The 27,522-nt window shown below is 40.2% G+C and overlaps 2 protein-coding genes across 4 annotated transcripts; both read left to right on the top strand.

Moving 5' to 3' along the window:
* Positions 1-605: 605 nt before the first annotated feature.
* Positions 606-12,498, top strand: LOC111326886 (allene oxide synthase-lipoxygenase protein). Its single transcript, XM_022930969.2, has 14 exons — positions 606-1,243; positions 2,155-2,258; positions 2,381-2,460; positions 2,980-3,398; positions 3,543-3,731; positions 3,896-4,374; positions 4,933-5,196; positions 7,653-7,936; positions 8,202-8,402; positions 9,060-9,323; positions 9,862-10,063; positions 10,508-10,719; positions 10,811-11,158; positions 11,686-12,498. Exons 1-14 carry the CDS (start codon positions 1,170-1,172, stop codon positions 11,863-11,865), a joined length of 3,300 nt encoding a protein of 1,099 aa, XP_022786704.2. The 5' UTR covers positions 606-1,169; the 3' UTR covers positions 11,866-12,498.
* Positions 12,499-13,575: 1,077 nt separating this feature from the next.
* On the top strand, positions 13,576-25,727 carry LOC111326888 (allene oxide synthase-lipoxygenase protein). Of its 3 annotated transcripts, none has more exons than XM_088752092.1 (14): positions 13,576-13,596; positions 16,547-16,641; positions 16,741-16,820; positions 17,108-17,526; positions 18,512-18,700; positions 19,147-19,631; positions 20,155-20,418; positions 20,823-21,106; positions 21,415-21,615; positions 22,379-22,642; positions 22,905-23,106; positions 23,928-24,139; positions 24,230-24,577; positions 24,982-25,727. In XM_088752092.1, the coding sequence occupies exons 2-14, from the start codon at positions 16,551-16,553 to the stop codon at positions 25,159-25,161; spliced, it is 3,219 nt and encodes a 1,072-aa protein (XP_088608218.1). In that variant the 5' UTR covers positions 13,576-13,596; positions 16,547-16,550; the 3' UTR covers positions 25,162-25,727. The 3 variants fall into 3 exon arrangements, with proteins under 3 accessions (XP_088608218.1, XP_022786705.2, XP_022786706.2); XM_022930970.2 differs by lacking the exon at positions 13,576-13,596 and adding an exon at positions 14,006-14,128; XM_022930971.2 differs by lacking the exon at positions 13,576-13,596 and adding an exon at positions 14,115-14,238.
* Positions 25,728-27,522: the final 1,795 nt, after the last annotated feature.

Raw genomic sequence — 27,522 nt, 5'->3', positions numbered from 1 at the left:
AGAGAGTAGTTTTTCCTAAGGATTTCCCTAAAGAAATATATCAACGACGAAATTCATTCTCTTTTTGTTTTTTTTCCAAGGGAGTATATAAGATTAGAAATCCCGGAAACTGAATGAAGCCCCCCGCGGACGTAGTTATAATAACAGATTAGAACTTTTCCATCGCGTTAGGAAAGATTTTGAGTCTTCGTCTAGTTCAACTTTCAATTATGTATGAAATGCTACTCTGCTACTCCTCCCTTCCATTTATGAAACAAGGAATAAATGGACTTTACGCAATGAGAATAATAAAAATCTCTATAACAAGTTGAGTGTGAGGGAGTGTGAAAAGCGCGTTCCGTTGCCATAATAATAATATCAACAACACCGACATAGTACACAGTAACGGCCTTTAGTACGTGACTGAGATGTTACCATCTGTGAACTTGTGCTGCCTTCATTGTACTTTTCAGACGTCAGTATGTGGGCATAACAATAGAGTTATTCAAATAAACAATTTACAGAAGACAGCGTCATTGGTAGCAGTATTGACATCTAAACGCAACATAAAGGGTCGGTTATTAAAACAAAGTTTACCCGTTGTTTAATAAAACCGCGTTCTTAGCCATTGTTTCAATTATTTTTGTGAACAGTGTCGGAAATAAGTCAACCCTCCTAAAGCGAATCACTGAGGCTCTCTGCTTGCGTAAAACCGCGGTTTGGCTCAGACCTCGTGTAAATAACCGGCCCAAACAGTCCAGCGAGTACAAATGGAAATAGACAATGCTTACACAATGGTTATTCGCGGATGATATTGGACCAAGAATGCATGAACTATGCCATCACAACTGCTGCCAGAGCACTTTGAACAAGACATACAAGATAACGTGACCGAAAACATTTTTTTAAAGTTGTATCAACCAAAGCTGTGGTTTGCCTTCAAAGGAGTTTTAAGCTTTTATAATGCATTCCATTTTACATTTGAATGTTTACAAGAGAGCGATTAGTAAAGGTTCAGTGATCCAAAGAAAGATGCGGAATTGATTGAGGCCCTTGAGGGCTTATTAAATAAGCTTGACTGCCCCTCACGCGTTAGTTTACTTAGTAGTCTCTATCACTAGGAAACAGCTACAGTATTTACCTTAAATGACGTGACAACAACAAAAAAAAAAGAGGGTGTTTATTCCCCTATGTTTTTGGATCTTTACAGGGAAAAGGAACGCAATTTGAAACCAATATCTGCAGTGTGGAAACGTTACAACAAGTAAGTGTAGAGCATTGCGACTTAGACGTGGTGCAAAAGGGTCATGTGAAATGTTTCATGACAAACCAGTCTGTCGTTACGAGCTCAAATGAAATTACATCTGCATGTGAGTAATACGTACCCCATTCAATCCGACACTCATTTCTACATATTTCGTTTTGACTGATATCCGATAGATAAACTGCATCACTTCATCAGCGAAGCAATCGCCAAGCTGAGGTGTGGTGAGATGCGATGACTCTAAACAGCGGCTCGAGGCTTAGCTCCCCCTGAAGAAATAAGTTTTGAAGTCCTTGTGTGACTTACAGTATGTTTTGAGAATTACGACTGAATCAGTTTATTTAGTCGAATATGAGCGAACTAGCAGCACTTTAGCCATTGTAGGTACATTTAATCATCAAGTATGGTCAAAGCGCTCACTTTGTGACTGCAAATTGATAAACGCGATTGTGTTCTTATTGTCTGAGGAGGCGTTGAAATATCTTTTAAGTCGTTTCGGTATTAACTATGCGCTAATTTTTGACACTTCATTCCGAATTAGCCTTGCAAATACATTCCTCTCCCTTCCCGCGCCACGACAATAGCCTCCTGTTGTGAACAATTTTATCTTTGATGTTCCGCTGAACGAAAAAGCGCGTAGGCGGGTCTTTACAATCATCACACCAGTAAAACTCTTGCACTCAATTTCAGCGGTATTTCCCGTCACATATTCGATCCCTCTCACAAGACGCCTTCGAGAAAGTAGCGTGGATTCATATCATATTGAATATTGGGAAATTTAACCTGGGGACGAAGTAACGTGTAACATGTTTGTTCTCTTTCATTTTGCCTATCTTTCTGCGACAACTGGACTGGAGCAGATCCTGACAAATAAGTTAATATTACCTTTTTTATTTGTAACATGAAAACAGAGTATTTGTAAAGATGGGGATTATTCCTTCAAAAAGAAAGAAGAACAAGGTAATTGGAACTATCAAGAGGCCAGCGATTGAAATAAGCGAAGAACCAGAGCCATGTAAGTAAAAAAAAAAAAAAAACATCACACTTTCCGAGAGAGGATAATTATCCTCATAATGGTTTTTTTTTTTACTAAAACAATTTGAACTTATGTTAAGAGTTCTATGTGTATTTTAACAGGGAAGAATGTGGGATTCAGAATATTCAAGGAATCGATGGGAGAGGAATTGTTTGAGAAAAGGATGGCAGAGGCAGACCAGGTCAAGAACTGTTTTATGGAATTTTCATTACAATTTCATTATCAAAATGGCTAATGTCTCAGTCAACATCGTCATTATCGTTAAGATCACCCTTATCATATATAATCGTCGTCATCGTTATCAAAATTTGAAACGATCTTTCTATAGGTTTACTCATATATCATCCAAAACAATGACCAAAAAACAGTATTTAAGACTAAAGAAAGAGGTTATCGGTCTTGTTAAGAGCGTAACGAGCGGGGGTCAAAGAAAAAACCTGACTTGCCTCGAGGAAGAGAATTCAATGAAGTTCATATGAGACACGTGTCCTGCGGCTGCATACTGCTAGGATCACCAGTGACCAACGATCTTTGCGTAAAATAGCATTTTTTTTTTATTATTATTATTATCCACTACAGGGCGTTAGATTTCCCAGCTTTCTTACTTTAGTGTTATTTGCATTTAAAGGCTCTCCAGCTGAATCCGTGTTTTGCAAACATGACTTAAAGACTGATTTTGTGTTTTTTCTTCCCTTCACAGCCTCCACCAGAGGCTGGACCATTCAGTGCGTCACAGTTGGCACTTTATGTTAAAAAGTATGAAGCCAGCTTTGTTCTCAAGTCGCTCATAACACAGCAAACACGAGGCGTGGGGGCCACCGGAGTTGTAACAGTCCTCAACAATCCGCTCCTCCCTTCCCACGATTTTTTTTCTGCAGAAAGGGTGTTTCCAGTTCGTCTCCGTCACTGTAATCTCGTCAAGATGGACGATGCCGAATTGGACATCAGATTAACCGCTCTCAAGTTTTCCGACAGTGACTTCGAATCACCTTTTGATCTGTTGTTGCATACTGGTGAAGAGGCTGCATTTTGGAGTCTCCACAGCTTAGACAAGATGCTGAGTGCGTTGAATGGAGACATAAAAGCATTTGAGACATATTGTCTTGAGGATCCTTGGCAGTAAGTGGTACAATCACTCGCTAACAAATGGTGTAAAAATGCTAATAACCAAAAATTGTTTTCGACACCGCTAGTAACACAGAAGACAAAAGGGTAAATCAATGTAATTCAGTGATTTATTTTTTTCTGTTTTTCCAAATACAGCTTCTATTTGACCATTGCTGCATTTCGTCGAGCTCCCGAATCGTTTACTGACCAGCGGTATTACTCGTGGATGGCATTTGAATACAAAGCGAAAGATGGTGTGCCACGTTACGCTAAATTTCGCCTCGTCCCTGCTGATGATAGAAATGAAACTGGACTTATGACAGAGGAAGAGCAAAGAAAACCTTGGTACGACCTGTTACCACTCTTTGTTACCATACTAAAAAGCGTGATGTTTGGTCATCATCAATCAGCTTAGGAAGCTTGTGCTGGAACGGATTATTCAGAGTTTGGCTGACCTAAGACAAAAAGATCAATAATTTATTAGCTTACTTATCCTTTCTTTTCTCTAGGGAAACATTCCGTTGGGAGGGCGATAGGAGACCTAAAGATTATCTAACTGCTGAATTTGAAGAGCGCATATCAGACGGTGGTATTCAATACAAACTTCAAATACAACTGCATGAAATGCAACCCGAAGACTCACATCTTGTTCTCCACCCAGCTAGAGTCTGGGACCAAGCAGCTCACCCATGGTTGGACCTAGCTAACGTCAGGTTGACATCACTTTTACCGTTAGACGTAACTGAATCAACACGTTTTTCGTTAAAAAATATGCCCTCGACTTTATCAGTGCCACCAGCTAAGACTATCTATGACTACAGTTCCTCGGCGCACTTGAAATCGAAAGTTCAGTCTGGCTCAAGCAGTAAATTGAATCTTCGACGACCTTCAAAAACCGGCGAAGATATGTCCATCTACTGCATCTCAGTTTTCACTGGAGATAGAAAATATGCTGGCACCAACGCCGATGTAACCCTTACCATCACTGGTAGGCTATAGACTTAGTCACATTGCACTTTCTTTATATAAAAAACCTTCTGCTGTTTCACGTAAACGCGGTGCTAAATCTCTCTAACGATTAACAATTCAGAGGTGAATGAGTCACTTATTGTGGGAGGATGGCGTTTTAAATCATTGGAACAACTAGACTGACATATATTCGCATGAACTACGTCCTAATCTCTCCTTAATTTCGTTAAGTGTCTTCTCCACGATTATGATTTATGTAAGTGTGAAAAGTTCTCTCACCCTTTCTTAGTGAAGGCAAAGATGAACTAATGTTTTATTTTTAGAATGGCAAAATTTTTGTGATTACTGCAATAATAGCTTGTTTGAAAAGTTCTCTCACTCTTTCTTAGTGAAGGCAAAGATGAGCTAATGTTTGATTTTTAGAATGGCAAAATTTTTGTGATTACTGCAATAATAGCTTGTTTAAAAAGTTCTCTCACCCTTTCTTAGTGAAGGCAAACGGAACTAATGTTTGATTTCTAGAATGGCAAAATTTTTGTGATTACTGCAATAATAGCTTGCTTAAAACCTTTAACAGGAAACAAAGGAAGAACAAGACCTCTACTGATGGACAAATTGCTTCATGACGATTTTGAAGCTGGAAAAGAAGATACTTATCTCCTCGTTGCAGAAGATGTGGGGGAGCTGTTAATGATTAAACTACACAATGACCAGAGTGGATTGTTAAGTGACTGGTTTGTGGAGAAAATCATGATAACCTGCAGTCAAGATCCCCAAAGGCTTTACGAATTCCCTTGCTTTCAGTGGGTACAGGATGAATCTGTCTTCTTCGAAGGAAAAGGTAAGTGTTGGTGAAAGCAACCGTGTTTTTCAGGTTTTTATCAAAGGACGACTGTAACACTGATATCACTGATTTTTTTTGGTTGATTTCCCTGACGACTGCATTTTCAAAGTAGCTTTGCCGAGGGTCATGCTTGTCAAAAATAAAATCAAGTTTTTTTAAGATTTTTTTTTTTTTTTTGCCGAACCTTCTAATCTTCTCTGGCCTTACACAGAACTGTTTTAATATCATTTGTTTTTTTCCTTGGGTTTTTCTCTTCACTAGCCCTGTATGAGATATTTGAGAATAGATAAAGGCTGAAAGTTTCTAAAGAAACTGCGGTGCTGCGTCGGTGGGGGTAACAAGGTAATTTGGTTATATCAACTAAGTTGAAATTGTAAATTGGCCACCGTAACGAATAAAAAAGCTGACGTTTCGAGCGTTAGCCCTTCGTCAGAGCAAATGGAGGAATTGTGGGTTGTATCTGGGTTTATATGCAGAAAGCGGAGCTACGCCATTGGTGGGAACATGGCGACGAGAAGAACACTCCGGCACAAATAAATTAGTGCCTGAAAAGCTTTCGTTGATACCTGTGAGATTAAGAGTGCCGATTTGAAAGATAAACTTTTGTTCAAGAGTTTTGCGGCTTTCCGGCTTTAAGTAAGGAAAGACCGTAGATTGCCATATGTTGTTTAGAATGATTAGGTAAATTAAAGTGTCTAGCGACTGGTTTTGATGCGTCCTTGTCATTCCTTTCTACGTCGCGAAGGTGTTCTCGGAATCGGTCACCTAGTCGTCTTCCTGTTTCGCCGACGTGTAACTTTTTGCAATAAGTGCAAGTTATGCAATAGATAACGTTGGCGGAGGTGCACGTGAAGTGATCGGTGATCTTAATGGATCGCTTGGGTGCCGACATTTTCTCAGCGTTGTGAATGAAAGGACACTTTCGCATCGTGCGCGAGCGCATTTAAAAGTGCCGGGTTGGTCATTAGTTTGGAATGAACTTCAGACCAAAAAATTGCCTATGTTTTTGTAGTGTTTGAATGAAATAAGTGGAGATTGCGAAAAGACGGTGCCAGTCTCTGGATCGTTTTGAAGTAATTTAAAGTTTTTAAGAATAATGGATTTAACTGGGTGGTTGTGAGGGTGAAACGTGAGAATGAATGGAGTGCGGTCGGAATTTTCCTTCTGTGACGTTTGTGGTGCTAACTGTCGATCAATGAGTTGGGAGCAGTGGTGACCCGCTTGAACGACAGAAACAAGGTAACCACGTTTTTCGAAAAACTGGCACATTGAATCTGACTTGTGGGAAAAATCAGAGTCATCACTACATAAACGACGAAGTCTAAGAAACTGAGAAAAGGGAATGGAGTTCTTAACATGCCGATGGATGCGAAGATGAATACAACAAGTAACTATGTGAGTCTGTAGGTTTGTAATACACACTAATGGATAAACCGTTGCCTTCACTGAAACTTTGATATCTAAAAAGGATAAAGAATTGTCGGAAATTTCCCAGCCGAATGAAAAGAATTGACTGCGGTTATGAATTGAGTTAGCTCCTCTCTGGTAGAGGAGGTAGCGCCGATACAGTCGTCGATATGTAGCGACCGTAGAGTTCAGGTTTGGGGCCAATGTATTGGCTAAAAAATTGGTGTTCAAAAAAACCCACAAAAAGATTGGCATAGCTGGGTCCCATTTTGGTACCCATGGCTACGCCATTGGCTTGAAAAAGTTGTCCCCGAATGAAAAACAATTAAATGTGAGCACTAGTTCAGCTAAGCGAAGTAGGGTTTCAGATTTAGGTTCCTTAACAGTACGTTGATCAAAAAAATGTTTGAGGGCCAGAAGACCTTCGCCATTAGGAATGGAAAAGTAAAGAGATGTAATGTCCATGGTGAAAAGAAGTTTTTCTTGGCCAAGAAAATTAAAGTCGCGAAAAATTCGTGTTTTTTTCGTCGCCATATTCCCACCAATGGCGTAGCTCCGCTTTCTGCATATAAACCCACATACTTAGTTGACACAACCAAATGACTATATTCGAGAATAGAGTTTTCTGGAACTCCAAATGCAAATATTTTTCACTCGATCTAATAAGATCTCTACGTGTACATGTACTTAGGACCCCTAAGCGTGTCATGGACGGATGAACGAAAAAGCATCTTCGACATAGGACATGATATCACAACTACACTTACCCGACTCTTACCTCAGTATCGCGATGCAATCATCGTTTATGACAACACTAACACACTTTTTTAGTCCGATGGTATACCTGGTTAAGCGCGCTTCGCACGATTGAATAAAGTTTCCCTAGCTCAAGTGAAAAACAAATATATATCACTATATCTTATGGTTGTTGTTATTGTTTTTTTCGCTATTTTGTGAGTATGGATTGTTAGATATGTATTCTAATTGCTGAAAATAAATAAATTTTGTTGTTTTTGTTGTTTTGGGTGTTATTACACCTATTTTAGCGTTACTTGTCACAGAAAAGCAGCATGAAGCAATACAAAACCAAAGACGGATTGAAATTCAACAGAGACAAGAACTGTTCCAATGGGGAGACGATCCTGCATATCACAGTTTACCTGGATGTGTCAAGTCAGAACATTGGAAAAAACTACCTAAAGATGTCCAATTTACTACTGAAGCAGCCGATGATCTTCACAAAGCCAGGCAGAAAGCTCTAGCAAACCTTGGCTTGATAAAATTATGGAATATCTTCGATTCCTGGGAAGACTTTGATGATTACCGTAAGGTATGTTTTGGCATGGCACAATTCAAAATCGGATTCATCGTCAAATAGATTAAAGAGACATACCGCGCGAGATTCCTTTAATCTTGTAGTCCGTATTTTTGAATGATTACTCTCTAATCTAGCTTGCATAATACTAATGCCAAATAATCCGTGATCTTTTACGAGAACCGAGAATACAATTCACCTCGTGTTTTAGACTATAACTGATTTAAAACGTGTTATATTAGAAATTCAATTGATAAAAAGGAGGTCGACTTTTACTTAGGCGTTCGTCGCTTTCGTTGGGGACGTTCCACCAGCCGCCGACCATTGGCAAAAAGACAGCTTCTATGGAGCGCAGTTTCTGAATGGCTGCAACCCTGATACAATTAAACGATGTACAGAACTTCCCTCTAACTTCCCCGTGACTCAAGAGCTAATCGGCAACCTTCTTGACGAGAGTGATACATTGGAGAAAGCAATGCAAGTAAGTATTTTATTTTAATCGATCAGTGATAGACAAACGGCAGGGAGAAAGAGGGGGACGTATGGAAAGGATGTGCGCACAGACGTACGGGCGTTCGGAAGGATATACGTAACGACGGATTATTGACCCAAAAACCGAGTTACTCACGGTGAAACTGACAAACTTTAGTTTGTGTTCTCATTTAAAGACTGATGTTTTTTCCTTGCGTGTATGTGTATCTTTCCTAATATATATATCTTGTTAACCAAGCGCGAGGGCCGTACTGGGAGAATATCGGCCCGAGGTCTTGACAGTACGGACCGAGTGCAGTGAGGTCCGTACAAAAAAGACCGAGGGCCGATATTCTTCCAGTACGATCCCGAGCAAGCTTGGTTAGTAAGAGCCCTTCGCTCGAAACGTCAGCTTTTGTAATCGTTACGGTGGCCAATTCACCATTTCAACTTTGTTGATATATCCAAATTATTTGGTTAGTAAGAGATTTATTATACGACTGAAGTTCAAAGGGACACAAGTGCGGTATCATTCGGGACCATTCGGGACAGTGCCCGGTCCAATACTTAGAGAATATTGGACCGGCAATAGAGCATTTTGATTGGTTGATTTTTAGTTATTGACCCTCTGACTGCCCTAGTCGTGTAATAGTGTCATGTATTTCAGGAAGGTCGTCTTTACATGGTTGATTTCAAGATCCTTGAGGACATCCAGCTTTATGGCTGGAATGACGAGAACTTAGAAAAGCGCTACATGTGCGCGCCATTTGGGTTGTTCTATGTCAAGGGCACTGGAGACATAACACCCATAGCAATTCAGTTCCACCAAGAGGCGAATGAGACCAACCCAATATGGACCCCAAATGATTCTGAGTTGGACTGGACCTTCGCTAAGATGTGGCTGCGTACTGCTGATGTTCAGTGGCATCAGGTGAGCATTTCCGGATTTCAGACTACCCATCCAAGCTTAATTGCAATTGGATGAAAAATTAGGAAACATTTCCGCTTAGCCTCCTTGTATGCTGTCACGTTCGCGAGCGCCGAGGAACAGAGAAAAAAATCTATACAATAAAGCCTGAGCAAACAATAATGACAAAACAAAGGAAAACTTCACAGGTTCACAATTATCGCCGCACAGGTTGTTATTTTTCTGAGCCATTTACTCTTCGGAGTCGCACATTTATATTTTAATTCTTCATTCTTATCTAAAAGTAGTTTCCAAAGTATTATTTTCATATTCAGAAGTTTTACTGAAAAAGATAATATCTCTGAAAATTAGAAGTGCAAAGCAAAACAAGCAAATTAAGTTACTGGTACTTAATCATATGAATCTCAACTTTACTGTAAACGATTAACCTTATCTAGAAGTACTTGTTCAGAGAGACTTTTCTGGGTGACTGTATAAAATTTTGCAAGGAAAACCTTGGCACCCTTCCTTAAATCCGCACAAACATTAATTTTTTTTGCAGATGATCACGCACCTTCTTCGCACTCATCTGTTTATGGAACCGATCGCTGTTGCCACCTGGAGACAGCTTCCCTCTGTCCACCCTCTATGGAAATTGCTGATTCCTCATATAAAGGGAGTTCTGGCCATCAACACGGTTGCAAGACAATTACTGCTTCCTGCTGGGGGCGTGGCTGATCACACACTTAGTGTGGGAGGTGGAGGTAGAAATACTTCTATGTCTTTGATGTCCCCTGTCTGTCTGGGTCTCCTGTATAATTCCTTGCCTCCCCCCCCCCGTCCCCCCTGTATTTTACATTTTTCATGCTTATCTTTCAAACTTCACACATATCGTTTGAATGGAATTAAAATCATAAGTTCAACAGAAACCATCTACAAGAGAGGCTGAACATTTATTGTATGAGCAATCTTTTAACTTTGTACATCAAATCAGATTGACGTAATGAATCTTTTGACATCCTTCTGGCCGTCAATTGTAATTTGATTTCCTTTTATCAGCTTTTTTTTTTTACAGTGTACTATTAACATGCGAAATGGTAACCATGAATTTCAACTACATTGTTGCTCTAGTATTCCGAAGCAACGATATAAAATGTTGCCAGTATTGGTGAGTCAGCGTGAATAATCTGCTCATTTTTCCCATTTAGGTCACATCGATCTCATGAAAAAGTACTACAAAGACATAAATTGGTCATCATATGACCTTCCAAATGTCTTAAAGGAAAGAGGAGTAGACGATCCAGACAAACTACCAGGGTTCCACTATCGTGATGATGCCTTGCGAATATGGCAGGCCATCAATGATTTCGTCAAAAGGATGCTATCGATTTATTACAAATCAGATGAGGATATCAAAAGGGTGAGACGTGTTTTCATCTCAGAAACTAACAAAGAACAGGACACCCTTTCTATAGTGCAACCTCACTCCAAGCTGCGTTTTTTCCCAACAGGACACAGAACTCCAAGCATGGATCCTTGACATTCACGACAATGGCTACACTGTTCGGGAGGGTGAGGCGGACCATGGCTTCCCATCGTCCGTCGCGAACACTGAACAGCTCGCTAACTTACTTACCATTGTCATATTTACCTATTCTTGTCAACACGCAGCCGTCAACTTTTCTATGATGGACGCGTACGGCTTCTCTCCCAATGCACCTACTCTCATGCGACAGCCTCCTCCAACGGAAAAGGGCAAACTGACCATAAAAGACGTCATGAAGAGCCTGCCCAACCATCACCATGTAGGAGTTGCTGTAGCGACCGTCTACGATCTGACGCGCATATTCCCTGATGAGGTAAGAAATATCTGAATTGTATAAAAAAAATTATATTTTTCTATTTCTTTTCTGGTTAGGTAGTCAGTGTAAAACCCTAGGTATCACAGAATAACATTGTGTTACAAAAAGCAGTTCTTTTTCTCAAGTTATTTATGCCTATAACTGTTGCAGTTAGGGCTGAAACACCATGTGCCGGTCATATAAAGCGTGTTTTGGACCATGTTTTTTTAGATCTTAGCTTAAGATGGCAACAATTTTATAGATGGACGGAAATATCTATTCACTTCAAACAGCCTACTTTAATGGGAATCTCGAGGTCCATCGATTTTCTAAGACCACAGCGTAAGTTAGATTTCGTTGAAATAACCAGCCCAATAAAGTTTATTAGTATTTCTGTCATACCAATATTCAAATAATGATGTTAAAAGGATGCTCTATATATATTGAGTAGTCATACACTTCACCCTATTATCTTAAGAGTTTTATTTTGGCGTATAGTTTATCATTTTAACAAGTGAATGTATCTCTCTCTTATTCCTGTAAAGCGTTTCCTTGGTGATTACTCTGATGGTTCCTTTACTGATATGTCTGCCAGAGAGGCCATTTTGGTCTTCCAAGGAAAACTTCATCGTATTTCAAGGTCCATAAAGAAGAGGAATGAGACTTTAAAGTTTCCTTACATTCACTTACTTCCGGAAAGAATACCAAACAGTATAGCTATTTAGGCATGATCCTACTAGAACGCTCTCGATTATGTACGTCCAAGTATGGATTGGAGTATGCAATAAACAAGATGTACTTCTACCTTGGATATCATTGACTGACTGCGCGACGTGTGAACCATTCAAGGATGCTATTTCTCCGATCTCATGTCAAGTTTTTCGTACGTGCCATTTGGACCATGTACATGTATTTTCTCGGTAGAATGATGGTCTCTCGCAATGATAAATTATCAACCAAGCAACCGTCGACGATGATCCAAGTCGAATCAACTTGGTGATTTAGCGCGTAATTTATTTACTAGAAAATGTAAAATCATAGAGTAGATGTAGCAATGACTTTATCAGTCCAGTCGCGCTTCGATGTTTCGACTGCGTATTTGATAGTCTCCTCCTGGTCAATCGTTTCCGCGCTACTCTGTATAGTTGGATCTCAACAACATGATTGGTGCATTTCGATGCTCCTTTTTAGCTGAGTTGCTTCCTCAGTGGTTAAAGAGTCCAAGACTAATTAGTAAAGTCAGTATCAATTCTAAGGCAGGATACAATTTAGAGAAATTAGTTTGTCTTCGGGCAGAATTTTGCGTTGATATTATAATGCAATAACAAAAATAAAACGTTAAAAAAAGTTACAAGAAATAGGGAGAGAATAGAGAGGAATTGTGGGTTGTGTGTGCTTTTAAAGGCAGAAAATGGAGCTACGTTATTGGTGGGAACATGGCAACGAAAAAAACACGAATAAATTAGTGGAATGAAAAGCGTTCTTCAAACAAACCAATGGTGTAGCCATGGGCACCAAAATGGGACCTAGCTATGCCAATCCTTTTTGTTACCCCCACCAAAATGGGACCTAGCTATGCCATTCTTTCGTTACCCCCACCGACGTAGCCCCAAACAGTTTCTTTAGAAACTATCAGCCTTTACTCATTTTGAGGCTAATCTTGCTTTAACTTGCATTCACTTATCAAATAATTGCAGTTTAGTTTATTAGCTTCGCCGACCGGCAGGGACACCGCAACAGCTTGCGCCAATTACTGCGGGCCCAGTAAACCCACCCATCCCAACCCATGGGAGGACTTCCATCACACAGTAATCTCGTGCGTGGGAAATTAACGTCTTCTACCCCCAACCCTGCAGGAGAAGGGACCTCCATTTACTTGTCCCTATCCGAGAAGACTAGAATATCTAACCATTTCTTGATGTTATAGAAAAGTCGAAAATTCTTCTCATTTATTTTAAGACCTTGATTGATGGTCCGGCCGGTGCTCGAACCCTCGACCTCCCGCACTACAGTCCAGCGCACTATCCATTGGGCTAACTAGGCGGCGGTTAATACTTCTTATATAAACTTCAAGGGTATTTTCAAATTGTGTAAAACTCAACGCCAGATATAGAGGTTTTCGCTTCTGTTTAGGAAGACCAAAGACCGCCTAAGTGTTTATCTTAATTAAATTTCAGCTAGAGAAAGTTTTAGATGTTATTATTATCAATCCGTAGTTGCAGCTTCCGATATTTTTAAAAAGAAATATGAAAATAATTCGTGTCTTTTGAAATTTTTAGCATGAACATTTCGTCACGTTTCATGTCTACGCGTCAATACGTGGGCCCAAGCTTGAATTACAAAACGAAATGTGAGAAACACGTCAATGAAAATAAGTGCACAGTAAGGTGTCTCCGTTGAAAGTTTGTTATAATTTTCAGCTGCTGTTTTGATCGTGGATTTTTTTCCAATCGTAGGTATGTGTGTTACGGTCATAGCGTAAAAATTAGATAAATGTAAATTTAATATGATACAGTTATTACAACTGGTGTCGGATGATATTGGTCTAACTTTGCTCAGCTCAAGACAGTGACATTGTCTTCGCAACCGCCGGTCAAGCACTGTGGGACAAACATGAAACGTAAAACGAAAGAAGAAGCTTTCCATTTTCATTACCATACAGAATCAACTGAAATTTGAGCTTAATGGTGATTTAAGCTCTTTATAATACGTCCCATTCTAATTTTCAAATGTTTATACAATACACGAACGCTTACAATGGTACGATTAGCGAAGGTTCAATGATCTCAAAGAAAGATACAGATGAGTTAATTACCCCAGGGGCTAATGAACGATTCCAGGTCTTTGTTTCTAGGCAACAGCCAAGTCTCTTTGTTATTTGACGTCACGATAAGAGCAACACTGACGCTGTAATAGATATGTGAAGTAAATATTAAGGAAAATTTGCGAGATATCGTGCATAGTTTTGCCGTGTCAAGTGTATAGAAGGTGAGTATCGAGCATCAGTTAGTGTACTACAGACATGTTTTTTTACGATGTTTCTGACCCGACTTCTCACAAGACCAATGATGAAATTGTAAAATTTACTAGCATTGAAGGTAGGAGTGATGAGCACACCATTCCAATGTTTTATACTTGTGTATTTCGCGCTGTTTGCCTGAAAGCTGCATCTGTTCGTTAAAGACCTTGTTTTACTTCACTAGCTTTGTTCTATTTTAATTTGCCAGCAGGCTAAGTGCTATATTTATACGAAACGATGGACGTTGAGTCTCATTGGAAGTCCAATATCATCGGAACGAAGTGATTTTTTTGAAAGAGTTGTGTGACTCACATTTGTCACGTTCGATAATTTTTTTCACTCTTTGGATCTTAAATTACAGTAAACCTTTAGTTCCTAATAGTGTTCAAAATACAAGTCCTCTCGCGAATATCCCGCCATGTTAATGACTCCCGGTTGCTTGAAGAGGGAGTCATCAGAATGCGCTCCTATATCGCCAACTACCGTTATGAAACTTGCTATGAATGCAATGAAAGCGACGTCCCTCATAAAATAAACGTTCTTCAGCTTGACTTTGAGAAAATGATTGGATAAAAGTAAAGTTTGATGATTATAGATTGAGCTATGAAACCTCTGAAATCTCAAGCGACTTTTGATATCCAAAATAAACCCATCAGTGTGATAATCGTGGACAACGATTAGCTAAACAAATGCATTATTCCTAGCCCGCGTGACGCTCGAAAAGATGACAAAGGATGGAAAGGGGGGGAGGGGTGGGGGAGGACGGATAGGAACGCTCGGCTGGCGGAATCCTTCTACCTTTTAAGCCTTTCTTTCTCTCTCTCTTTGTGTTTTTCTCTTCCCTACTAACACCTGCTACGCAGGCTACGTTATTTTACGTTTACACTTCCAATGTTGTGTCGTTACGACACTTTGTGAGGACGAAGGAAGTTTCGTTCCGGAAATCTTAGCGTGAAAAGCTACAAAGGCAACCAAAACCCTTACCGTACCAATAAACCTAAGTATGGGAGGCCATAGCAGTCAAAAGTGGTATGAGTTCACGACCGGTGATCAGGAAATCGATCGCTATGGTTGAGTTTATCAATTGATGATTGAAAATGTCGATCTCTGTAATGAACAATTATCGACTGGTGATTGAGATCGTCGATCGCTATGGTTGAGATTATCGATTACTGATTGAGAATGATGGTTGCTATGGTCCAAAAATCGATTGAATATTCAGACTGACGATTGCTATGGTCGAAAAAAAGATTGGTGTCTGGAAACGATCGTCCAGAGATTGACGATCCATAACGTCAACCGCTATATGGTCGAGAAATTCGGACGGGAGTGAGAAGTGTGGCAAGCCAGCAGATAATTCATTAAATCTTACATGAATTACGACATTTAATTTCCCGCCAGTAAGCGCGTGACGTATGAAAATATGGCGGCCAGCAGAAACACGTCTTCGAAGGCAGGAAAAAGATTACCCGAAGAGCTACACCACTGGCATTATCCTGTATTACGATTGCTATTGCGTTAACAATTTGGAAATGGTCCTTTAGCCTACTCTCCAAGTAGTCTAATGGAATTGAAACATTTTCGTCAGCAAGCGCCTGATCCACTTAGTCAAAGCATTGTTTCATGGCGTCAAGGAATTGTCCTCGATATGGCGTGAAGGAATTGGCCTCGACATGGCGTCAAGGAATTGGCCTCGACATGGCGTCAAGGAATTGGCCTCGATATCTCCACTACTCCGATCATCAGCCGCCATCTTAGATCACAAAGTAAATTCCTGGGATACTTCCTCGTGTTAAAATACGTAAACTATCCCTCTCTTATTACCAGGCCTTTCCATTTCTCGGCTGTTCTGGATCGTCAATCTCTGGACGATCGTTTTCGGACACCAATCTTTTTTTCGACCATAGCAATCGTCAGTCTTGGTATTCAATCGCTTTTTGGACCATAGCGACCGTCATCCTCAATCAGCAATCGATAATTTCAACCTTAGCGATCGACAATCTCAATCACCAATCGATAATCTCAATTCCAGCGATCGACATATTCAATCACTGATCGATAAACTCAACCATAGCGATCGATTTCTTGATCATCAGTTGTGAACTCATACTACTTTTGACTGATATGGCCTCCCATACCAAAGCATCGGGAAAGGTGGGAGTCCTGACGCCCTCGTCTGGGTTTGACGTCTCTGGCCAGGTTATTGGTCTGTGTTCGATGTCAAGATAATTCTCTTTCGGAAGCTGTCTATAAATTTCTCATAAGAGGACCAAGGGCTGGCGGCGTCAGACGTAACTGAGAATAGGACGGGTCGACTGTTATGCATTAGCACTCTCTTTATGCTAGGCATTGTATGTTCTGACTTACCACAAAAAACACTTGTTTAGAAACATGGGCATTATTCCATCAAAGAGGAAAAAGAAAAGAGTGAATGAAACTATCAAGAGACCAACAGTTGAAATAGATAAAGAGCCAGAATCCTGTAAGTAACAGTGGCAGTCTATCTCTTGCTTAAATTTATATTATTTATGATTTATGTTTTTTTCGTTTAACTAATTTGGGCCTTTTATTATGTAAACAGGGAAGAACATGGGATTCAGGTTATTCAAGGAAATATTGGGAGAGGAATTGTTTGAAAAAAAGATGGCAGAGGCAGACGAGGTGACGAAATTCTCATGTCATTAATAGCCGGTTTCATCTTAAAGATAAAACACTTTCATCGTACCTTTCGTTTAATTCATTAGTCTGGTGATCGCCATCCTTATCATAAATGTTAATCTCGACGATACAGTTGCCATTATCTTTAATATCCGGCTCGTCATCGTTTTCATGCGTAGATGAGATTTCATCATTGCTAAGTTCTATTCGGTGCTCTCTCAACCAATAAATAACTCTGTTTTTTGGTTGAGGCCTTTTGTCTAAATGTGTGTTTCTGTTTTCTTTCACAGCCTCCACCAGAAGCTGGACCGTTCAGTGCGTCACAGTTGGCACTTTATGTTAAAAAGTATCAAGCCGGCTTCCTTCTCAAGACACTCTTAAGACAACAAAAGAGAGGTGTGGGGGCCACTGGAGTTATAACAGTTCTCAGCAACCCTCTCCTCCCTTCCCACGACTTTTTCTCTGAGGAAAGGGTGTTTCCAGTCCGCCTCCTCCACTTTAATCTTATCAAGGAAGACGATGCCGAATTAGACGTGAGACTGGCGGCTCTCAAGTTTGCCGACAGTGACTTCGAATCTCCTTTTGATCTATTGTTGCATACTGGCGCAGAGGCTGCATATTGGAGTCTCTACAGCTTAGACAAGATGCTTAGTGCGTTGAGTGGCGACACAGAAACATTTGAGGCATATTGTCTAGAGGACCCTTGGCAGTAAGTGGCAACATTATCTGTTTACATATCCGATAACAAAATAAAAAATAAAAACTTTACCCAACACTACATGAAAGGGAATTGAAGTTCACCTGACTTTTCGCTGTAAGAAAGACGAAAGATTTTGGGGTTTTGTTTTACGGGTTCTTGAAATAACCCTTGAAAACATTTGACAAGTAAAATTCTCGAGGGTATAAAACAATTTAATGTATAATTTGTGGAGAAAAATCACGCAGTTGTAAACGACATCGCCATGAAATGTTCCTCGAGTCGTCGCTTTCGAGGTCATAGTGTGCATCCTCGAGTAACAGGCTTCGTGCACGCTTTTAGCCATATCATTTTTTTTCCATCGATGAATTATTTCTCAATTTCTCCATTCGAAAGGAGATAATTTGTACACCAAAATTATGCGATAAAAAGTATAGGTCAACGTGCTCGTCAAGATAGATACTTTATTATAAACACCTTGCAGCCATAGGCTGAATTACGGAATATTTACAAATACAGATGATAAAAAAGGAGGTATAAAATATTACAACTTCGTCGTTAAGAAAGAAGGAAAATGATCTACATCTTATAACTATGGCTAAAAATAAAACTGTTCTTAAAGCGCTCGGTTTTGCATATGGGGAGAATGAAATTACTTTTGCGCCTCAGTGCGTATCTACAACTCTTCCTTTGGGGGAGGAGGCTTAAAACAAGGAGTTTAAGACTTTTCTGCGTCTTCACCTGGCCATTTATTGAAAACAATTACGTGTTCTCGGAATGCGCACGTGTATTCGCCTAATTACGTACTTTTATGCACAGTACAGGAGGCGCAATGCAATACTGAGGAATCACCTTAAATGTTCGTCATTAAGACTTACTGCCCGAATAGACTTCTTGCATCTGCCGCTTAGCAATTAAACAGAAATGGTATTAGCTACAAGTTTGAATTACGTGCAGGTCAGGAATTTCAGTATCTTATCTGCTTTTACAAATTTAGCTTTTACTTGACCATTGCTGCATTTCGTCGGGCTCCTGAATCATTTACTGATCAGCGATATTACTCGTGGATGGCGTTTCAATACAAAGCGAAAGACGGTGTGCCCCGCTACGCCAAATTTCGCCTTGTTCCCGCTTATGATAGAAAAGAAACTGGACTTATGACAGAAGAAGAGCAAAGAAAACCTTGGTAAGACCTCTTATCTATTCTTTTGAGTTTACCCCAGACAAACACGATAACTTGAGCTCACCTACCCACGATAAGCGACTAGGTGTATTGCGAGAAGAAAACTATGAATATTGCTGAAAAAATGATGCTAAGAGTAACTTTCGGTTAGTTTTTTCTTCGGAATTTTTCCAGTTTTTCCAAGCAGTTCGCCGGTACCAGTTTTAACTTATGGGAAGTAATAGGCGCGTAAAACTAGACTGCCTTTCTAAAGATCTAGCATAATGACCCAGCAAAGGCTCACACCTGTAATCTTTGAGCCAGAAATCGTGGGCTCAAAGGTAAGAGACCGCTACTGTTTTAAAAAGTTTACAATTTAAATCAACTTTACCATTTAGGTTGATCCGCCTATCCCCAATAATGACGACAGTTTTCGGAATTTGAAATTTATTTTTCCTCTTTAACTGCAGGAAAACATTCCGATGGGAGGGCGATAGAAGACCTGAAAACTATTTGAGTGCTGATTTTGAAGATCGCATGTCAGAGGGTGGCATTCAATACAAACTCCAAATACAACTACATGAAATACAACCCGACGACTCACATCTTGTGCTTCACGCGGCTAGAGTCTGGGACCCAGCCACTCACCCTTGGCTAGATCTCGCCGAGGTCAGGTTGACGTCACTCTTACCAGAGGACGTGACAAAGGGGACACGTTGTTCGTTAGGAAATATGCCTTGTATGTCCTTGTCACTCCTTCCTGCCAAGACTATCTACGACTATAATTCCATGGCGCACTTAAAATCGAAACTTCAATCAGGATCTAAAAAGCAGAGCTTTTCTTTAAGGAAGAATTCTAAATCAGAGGGAAATATGTCCATCTACTGCATTTCTGTGTTCACTGGAGACCGAAAACATGCTGGTACTAACGCCGATGTAACCCTCACAATCACTGGTACGACTAGAAATAGTTGCATATCAATTGTTTAAGTTCTTGGATAACGCTTTCCACTGGATAGATCGCTGATAGGTGGATAAGTGTTCGCAAACTAGATATATGGGGCGACATCCACCCCTCGAAGTAAGGTCACGATGGTAATTCTTACCATGGGAAAACTCGAGGATGGTTACCATCTGCCATTTGAGAATCTGGGTCAAAAACAGCTCGGATGTCGTGGCATTAAAACCAATCTAGGTATTAATTATTTTCCCTATTCTATTGTGGGTTTGTTCTTTTCTTCACCACCGTCGACTGACCTAGTCACGTCATAGACATTCACTTATAACGTTGCCGCTTAAAAGGATCCTAAACACATATTTGTTATGACTTGGCTGTGCTGTAAAAAGGTACACTGAGATAGATCACCAAAACAATCAGAGAGAACTTTTTACCATCTAGATCTTCACTCAGACAAACCAGTGAACTTTTCAGTTATGGAGCGAAATGATGGACTCCATGTTTTTGAAATCTTCTCTAGGAAGTAGTGGAAGAACAAGACCTCTTTTGATGGACAAATGGCTCCATGACGACTTTAAGGCTGGACAAGAAGATACGTATATCCTGGCAGCAGAGGATGTTGGAGATCTGTTGATGATTAAACTACACAATGATCAGGGTGGATTGTATAGTGACTGGTTTGTGGAGAAAATCATGATTACCTGTAGCCAAAATCCTCAAAAGCTTTATGAATTCCCTTGCTTTCGATGGGTGCAGAGTGAATCCATCTTCTTTACGGGAAAAGGTAGGTATCTTATGATAACAGAAGTCCCCACAGTATTAATGAATGAAAGAATACCTTGTTAGGCACCAGTCGTTATTTATCAAGGGGTACGGAGGATTATTGGGGGATCACATGGTTTTCGGGGAAAACGGAAGGGAGGACCAGTCTTGCTGAAAGAGTATAATGGGAAGGGACTACTATGGGAAATTTACTACTAAGAGGGTTCATAAGAATATTGCAGAGCCTTATGGAGGATCAGGTAAAGTTTATTATGACATTACAAAAATCCTCCAAACCCCAACCCCCAGGCGATAGTTCATAACTGGTCTCTTTGGCAATATTTCATGCCTCTATTGATGACAGAGTGTCGAAGTTGAAGGAAGGTCGAGGACAGATTAAAAGAATGCCTTCTGACTTTCCTCCAGCCCTTCTAGTCACAGATAAGCAGCACGAAGTGGTGCGAAGTCAAAGGCGACTCGAAATTCAACAGAGACAAGAACTGTTCCAATGGGGAGACAATCCTGTGTATCGCGGTCTACCAGGATATGTTAGGTCAGAACACTGGAAAAAGCTACCCAAGGATGTCCAGTTCACAGAGGAAGCTTTTGATGATCTTCACACCGCCAGAAATAAAGCACTAGTTAATCTTGGCTCAATAAAGTTAATGAATATTTTCGATTCTTGGGAAGACTTCGATGATTATCGTAAGGTATGCATTTGCTTAATTTGACTTTATCTGTTAGGTCTTTGAAGGGAACTGTCAACATTTTGTCAAGTATGTGTTTGGGTTGTCAAAGCATGTTCCCTTTGCGTCTCATGTATTTTCATTGATAGGCTTGAAAATACTTTGAAGTTAGAGAACTCTCAGTCAACAAGCTACAGGACTTTTTATGCACAGCGTCTTAACCGAACAGTTTATGTGAAAACGTTTAAGCATAAAGGTTGTTCATTTGATAGGAATATGAGTAAGTTATGCTAACTTTATAAGGAAATCTACAGCTGCCAATTTTTTTGTAGGCATTCGTTTCTTTCGTTGGTGATGTTCCAATGGCTGCCAGCCACTGGCAGAATGACAGCTTCTACGGGGCACAGTTTCTGAATGGCTGTAACCCTGAGACGATCAAGCGATGTAGGGAACTACCCTACAACTTTTCTGTGACACAGGAATTGGTTGGGAATCTTCTTGACGATGATGACACTCTGGAGAAAGCAATGAAGGTAAATAGTTATCCCAGTGCTGCACATGAATCCGTTCGGAACTGTTTTGCATCCGTGGGCAATCGAACTGATGGAGTCACGAAGTGATTGTGTGGCCAGACAACTGACGACGAAACTTAGAGACGACGAGAGATCTTAACGACTGATGGACCAAATGAACGATCGAACAATCACACATGCGTACGACTTAGTAAATACAGGGTTCATGGAGGTGCAACTGACTTACTAAAGAAGCTATGTGGCCGAGTAGTTAGGTCGGTGGGCTTGTCATCTGGTGGTCCCGGGTTCAAGCCCTTCACCCTGTTAGTCACTGGATTTGTTCTCGATTGCTACGGACTCAACTTCGTGGCTGCACCTCGTGTATAACCAACTGGTCTGCCTCCTGCCAGTTGGGTTCTTGAAACTCTGTGTTAATTTACAATGCTTATTTACAATCTGTTTGTATCGGCCATGAAAGCTGCATTGAGGGGAGTAGTCAGTTGTTGTTATTAGTATTATTATTACTATTATTGTTATATTATTATTATTATTAGTAGTAGTAGTAGTAGTAGAATCATTATTATCATTATCATTATTATCATTTTTAGTGTTATTAAAATTTTAATCAAGATTAATGTGCTACAGTAATGACATCATAGACAACTTTTAACTATTTCTTTATCAAAGCCTATGTGATCGATTGTAACCTTTTCATTTCCATAGCTTCTGTAAAGCTTTGTTGTTTTCTTCTTGATGATTCATCTTTAAATCATTTTCAAACTAGGATGGACGTGTTTATATGGTCGACTTAAGCATTCTTGATGGCATCCTCACTTATGGATTCATAGATGAAAACTTAGAGACGCGCTACACGTGTGCAGCGATGGGTTTGTTCTATGTCAGGGGCACTGGAGATATGGTACCCATCGCAATTCAGTTTCACCAGGGACCTGACGTGACCAACCCATTATGGACCCCTAATGACTCTGAATTGGACTGGATCTGCGCCAAGATGTGGCTGCGTAATGCGGACGTGCAGTGGCATCAAGTAAGTTTTCTAATAAGGATCTCAGCTGAAAATGAAGAGTAGGTCGAGATATTACCTCCACGGAAAGGTTCCATTTGGTCAGTGTAGCGTTTCTTAATGCACAGATATAAGCTATTCCAGCAATCTGCAAGGATGATGATGACTATTAATACCACGCTTAAGATTTGTAACACTAATAATCTTAAGGCATTTTATTTCGATCCTTCCCTTTCCCCTGCCGATTACCATCTGCCCAACGCCCATTCCTTTGTGTTCTTTATAGATGATTACGCATCTTCTTCGTACTCATCTCTTCATGGAGCCACTTGCTATCGCTAGCTGGAGACAACTTCCTTCTCTCCATCCACTGTGGAAACTATTGGCTCCTCATTTGAAGGGCGTTATGGCAATCAACACTCTTTTAAGAGAAAAGTTCCTTGCAGCTGAAGGTTTAGCGGATCAGACTCTTAGTATAGGAGGTGGAGGTGAGAGAGCTCAGTCTTAGCCATTTACCTCCCAAGATATATATCTTATCAACCAAGCGCGAGGGCCGTACTGGGAGGATATCGGCCCGAGGTCTTGACCGTACGGAACGAGCGCAGTGAGGTCCGTACAAAAAAGACCGAGGGCCGATATTCTTCTAGTACGGTTCCGAGCAAGCTTGGTTAATAAGAGATTTATTATACAACTGAAGTTCAAAGGGACACAAGTGCGGTATCATTCGGATCATTCGGGACAGTGCTCGGTCCAATACTGAGAGAATATTGGACCGGCAATAGAGCATTTTCATTGGTTGATTTTAGTTATTGGCCCTCTGACTGCCCGAGTCGTGTAATAACTGATTGTTAATTCCCCCCTCAAGCTGCTTCTCATTTACTTTTAAATTAGTTACAAGACAACTATTTCTGCCTAATAAGTTTGAATATTCTCATTACCTGTCCGTTGGATGGTGTAAGAATATTATGGGGAGAAGTTACGTGTTAATCACTTCTGGGTTAAGGACACTGAATGAATGAATGTTAACGTACCAAAGATTCAATGTATTACACGCACTTTTGACGAAAACGTAAATCAGACGGCTTTTAAAATTTCTGTGCCATGCATGTAACATTTAAGATTAGCCGTTTAGTATTTAAAGCTTTTGTTTTTTGTTTCCTTATAATGAGAAAATTTTCGTCTTTACATTTGGAACCCAGATTTACGAACCCATTCGTCCAGTTACTCGTACGAAAACCTTTGTAGTGATTTCAAAGGACGTCAAAAAGTTCCTCCGTTTTCATGACGCTCAGTTTTATGCCCATTACAGGTCACATCGATCTCATGAAAAAGTACTACAAGGGTATAAATTGGTCGTCTTTTGACCTTCCAAATGTCTTAAAGGAGAGAGGGGTGGACGATCCAGAAAAACTACCTGGGTTCCACTATCGTGAAGATGCCTTACGACTATGGGAGGCCATCAGTGATTTCGTCACAAGGATTGTATCCATCTATTACCACTCGGATGAGGTGATTCAAAAGGTGAGATGTGTTTTATCCAGAAAACCACGAAAATGCAATTACATATTCAATAATTTATCATTAATCAAAGATGACTTCCCTCTTTGCCAGGATACAGAACTCCAAGCGTGGATCCTCGACATTCATGACAATGGTTACACTGTCCACGAAGGAGAGGCGGACCATGGCTTCCCGTCGTCCATTGCAACCGCTGGGCAGCTGGCTCACATACTAACTATTGTTATCTTTACTTGCTCTTGTCAACACGCAGCTGTAAACTTCTCGCAGATGGACGTGTTCGGTTTCCCTCCAAATTCGCCTGGCCTCATGAGACAGCCGCCTCCAACGGAAAAAGGCACAGTGACCTTGAAAGACATAATGAAGAGTCTGCCTACTAAGCACCAGGCAGGAATTTCTATTGCAACTGTGTACGATTTCACTCGAATTTTTCCCGATGAGGTAAGTCACAATTTTGATAGTATTTAACAAATCCTGGTATTTCCCTTCGTTCGTGAGTGAAAAAGCATCTGCAAAATTTGATGGACGGCGACGTCTTGCTGAAACTACTACAGTGTATCATCAAGGTGTGTATTCAAAGCCCTTGTGCACCGGCAGACCTTCCTCTATTTAATAGTTTTTTCTTCCTTATATCAGCGAGAAATACTGACAGAAAATTTGCTTTTCAAATTGGTCTGCTTGTCCCCGTACGAAGGAAAAGCAACCAATCTTCAAAAAACTGTTCGTTTTCACCAATCAAAACATAAACGTACCAGCCCACGACAGAGGCTACCCACCCTTTTTTTTTTTTAGTTATTTTGCACACGTTTCTGTTGTAACTAGATTTTCTTTTTTTTACCCTCAAGCGTTTCCTTGGTGATTACCCTGATAGTTCCTTTACTGACATGGCTGCCAGAGACGCCATTTTACGTTTCCAAGGAAAGCTTCACAGAATTTCGGTCTCAATAAAGGAGAGGAATAAGAAGCTTAAGTTTCCATACACTTATTTGCTTCCCGAGAGAATACCAAACAGCATCGCTATCTAGACAAACATACAAAAATTTTACATGTCAACTTGTTCAGCTACTTGGTAAAAATACACATGGCTGCGATATGTTTCACAGCTAAAAAACTTTAAAAGTGAATGCTTTCCAGGAAGATCAAGAATAGAAAATATCTTAATGACCTTTGCTTAATTACATGGTAAAACGTGTTTTCATCAACTTTTGCATTGAATTAGTCTCTCCTTACAGCAATTTATTTATTTATCTAGGTGAGCCTTAATCATAGTTCTTTGCGTTTTCTTCTTCATGTTAAATCTTAAATTTCAGATGAGCCTCACTTTTTCCTTTGTATAGGAACACTTTTAATACACGAACGACTTGCTTTGAAATATCTAAAGAAATGTAAATAGAACTCGACGTATGTTAAAAACACATCACTGCCAAGAAGTATATAAATGTAATTGTTACAATGTAACGAAGGCAAATGGCAGACATTACTGTGTGTTTTTAGAAGACTGGACGTATTCTATTACTTTGGTTAAAACCCAGTTACATGTACATAGTGCCCTCAATAGTAAGCTTTATTAAATTGTTCATTAAATTCTCAACCGGCTGATGATTCTTGGATACAAACGGCAAAACCTTGAGAGGACGATGGTTTTCCACTAAATTAGACGAAGTTAGTGTTAAACTGATACTGCCGTTTAAAAGCGTAGAGGGCCGTTTCTTTGCTGAAACGAATCATTTGAAGTAAAGTTGGCTAAAATCGTAGCATTACTTTCAATTTCTTTTAACCCAATTTCAATTGTCCCTCCCCAGGGACATTGTGTTGTGTTCTTGGGCACGACACTTTACTCTCACAGTGCCTCTATTCACTTAGAAATACAAATGGGTACCGATGAATTTAATGCTGGGGGGTAACCTTGCGATGGACTTGCAATGGTCCTAGTCGCTTCATGCTACGGAAACCGGAGTTAAGTGCCGACCCGATGGGCCAATGGCTCGTAAGCAGGCTTTATCTTACCTTTTCCAGTGCCATATTCATGATTATTGAGGACGTTTAGAAAATGGTGCAAGCTGAACTTGCAGGGTATGACACTTTTTCCCATATAACCGGTGTTTTGAGCTGGCTTGCTTTTTCGTTCGTGTCCACTTATCGATATGCAGAAACATGCCTGATGCACTGAGGTAAAGAAAAAAAGCGCATTAAAACGCACAAGGCATGAAATCCCCAATTCTTTGGGGAAACTTTAGGAGAAGGAAGGTGATATATATGATGAAGCAGATGACTAATTTTTTTTTTCTAAAGAAAGTATCGTTATCAATCAGCTAACTTAAAAGAAGAATGCCAATAATCAGCTGCAGGTCCTGAAATTATTCAGAGCTCGTGACAAAAGAAGATCGAGCCCTTGAATCGAGCGTATCAAAGGTACCATTTGGGTGCAACTGCATTAGAAATTCATTCAGGCACAAAAGATTTCTTTCTTCCACAAATCTTTTAGTCACAAAATATTATGTGATAGTTTATTCTGATCGTAGGAGTGAGGAGAGTCTTGAGAAGGACTGTAGTCGTCAGTGATGACTGACGTTTCGACAACAAGAGCGTAATTCATCATCAGAGTCATCATCAGAGTCTGATGATGACTTCTACTCAGGTTGTCGAAACGTCAGTCACCACGTCATATCTACGTTATGTCACGAAACGTCAGTCACACGTCATATCTACGTTATGTCACGAAACGTCAGTCACCACGTCATATCTACGTTATGTCACGAAACGTCAGTCACCACGTCATATCTACGTTATGTCACGAAACGTCAGTCACCACGTCATATCTACGTTATGTCACGAAACGTCAGTCACCACGTCATATCTACGTTATGTCACGAAACGTCAGTCACCACGTCATATCTACGTTATGTCACGAAACGTCAGTCACCACGTCATATCTACGTTATGTCACGAAACGTCAGTCACCACGTCATATCTACGTTATGTCACGAAACGTCAGTCACCACGTCATATCTACCAACAACAGCCCTTATCAGGGCTACACCCACCCGGACGATCAGACTACGCTATCACGTGTTACCTCCGTGTTCAAGCCGTTTACCAAAGAGATTAATATCTTTATATGGAGCTGTGAAAAAAAAAAAGATTAATTCTTCACAAGAAATTATAGGCAGCTGTCAGAAGCGTTAACATGTCATCGATTCAGTCTAATTTATACGTAACAAGGTGGACTTAATATCCAATGCCGTTCTTCAGTGGCTTTGTTAAAGCCACATATTTACGCTGGCACGTTTTCTATGACAAACACATTGCGGAAAAATTATCTGCTGTATACATTAGCACAGTAAACTTATCATAAACACCTGTCAACAAAATGAAGCCAGCACGTC

The sequence above is a fragment of the Stylophora pistillata genome, chromosome 3 (genome assembly GCF_964205215.1).
Source record: "Stylophora pistillata chromosome 3, jaStyPist1.2, whole genome shotgun sequence".
NCBI classification, from domain to species: Eukaryota; Metazoa; Cnidaria; class Anthozoa; order Scleractinia; family Pocilloporidae; genus Stylophora; species Stylophora pistillata.
The sequence above is the reverse complement of the archived record's forward strand: the minus strand, read 5'-3'. Positions and strand labels throughout refer to the sequence as shown.

Bases quoted from the DNA above. Each gene is read 5' to 3' on its own strand.
- LOC111326886 (XM_022930969.2), top strand. From the start codon at position 1,170: ATGTTTTTGGATCTTTACAGGGAAAAGGAACGCAATTTGAAACCAATA. The intron at 2,259-2,380 runs GTAAGTAAAAAA...GTATTTTAACAG, and splicing joins AAGCGAAGAACCAGAGCCAT to GGAAGAATGTGGGATTCAGA. The intron at 8,403-9,059 runs GTAAGTATTTTA...CATGTATTTCAG, and splicing joins CATTGGAGAAAGCAATGCAA to GAAGGTCGTCTTTACATGGT.
- LOC111326888 (XM_088752092.1), top strand. From the start codon at position 16,551: ATGGGCATTATTCCATCAAAGAGGAAAAAGAAAAGAGTGAATGAAACT. The intron at 17,527-18,511 runs GTAAGTGGCAAC...TTACAAATTTAG, and splicing joins TGTCTAGAGGACCCTTGGCA to CTTTTACTTGACCATTGCTG. The intron at 19,632-20,154 runs GTACGACTAGAA...AATCTTCTCTAG, and splicing joins TGTAACCCTCACAATCACTG to GAAGTAGTGGAAGAACAAGA.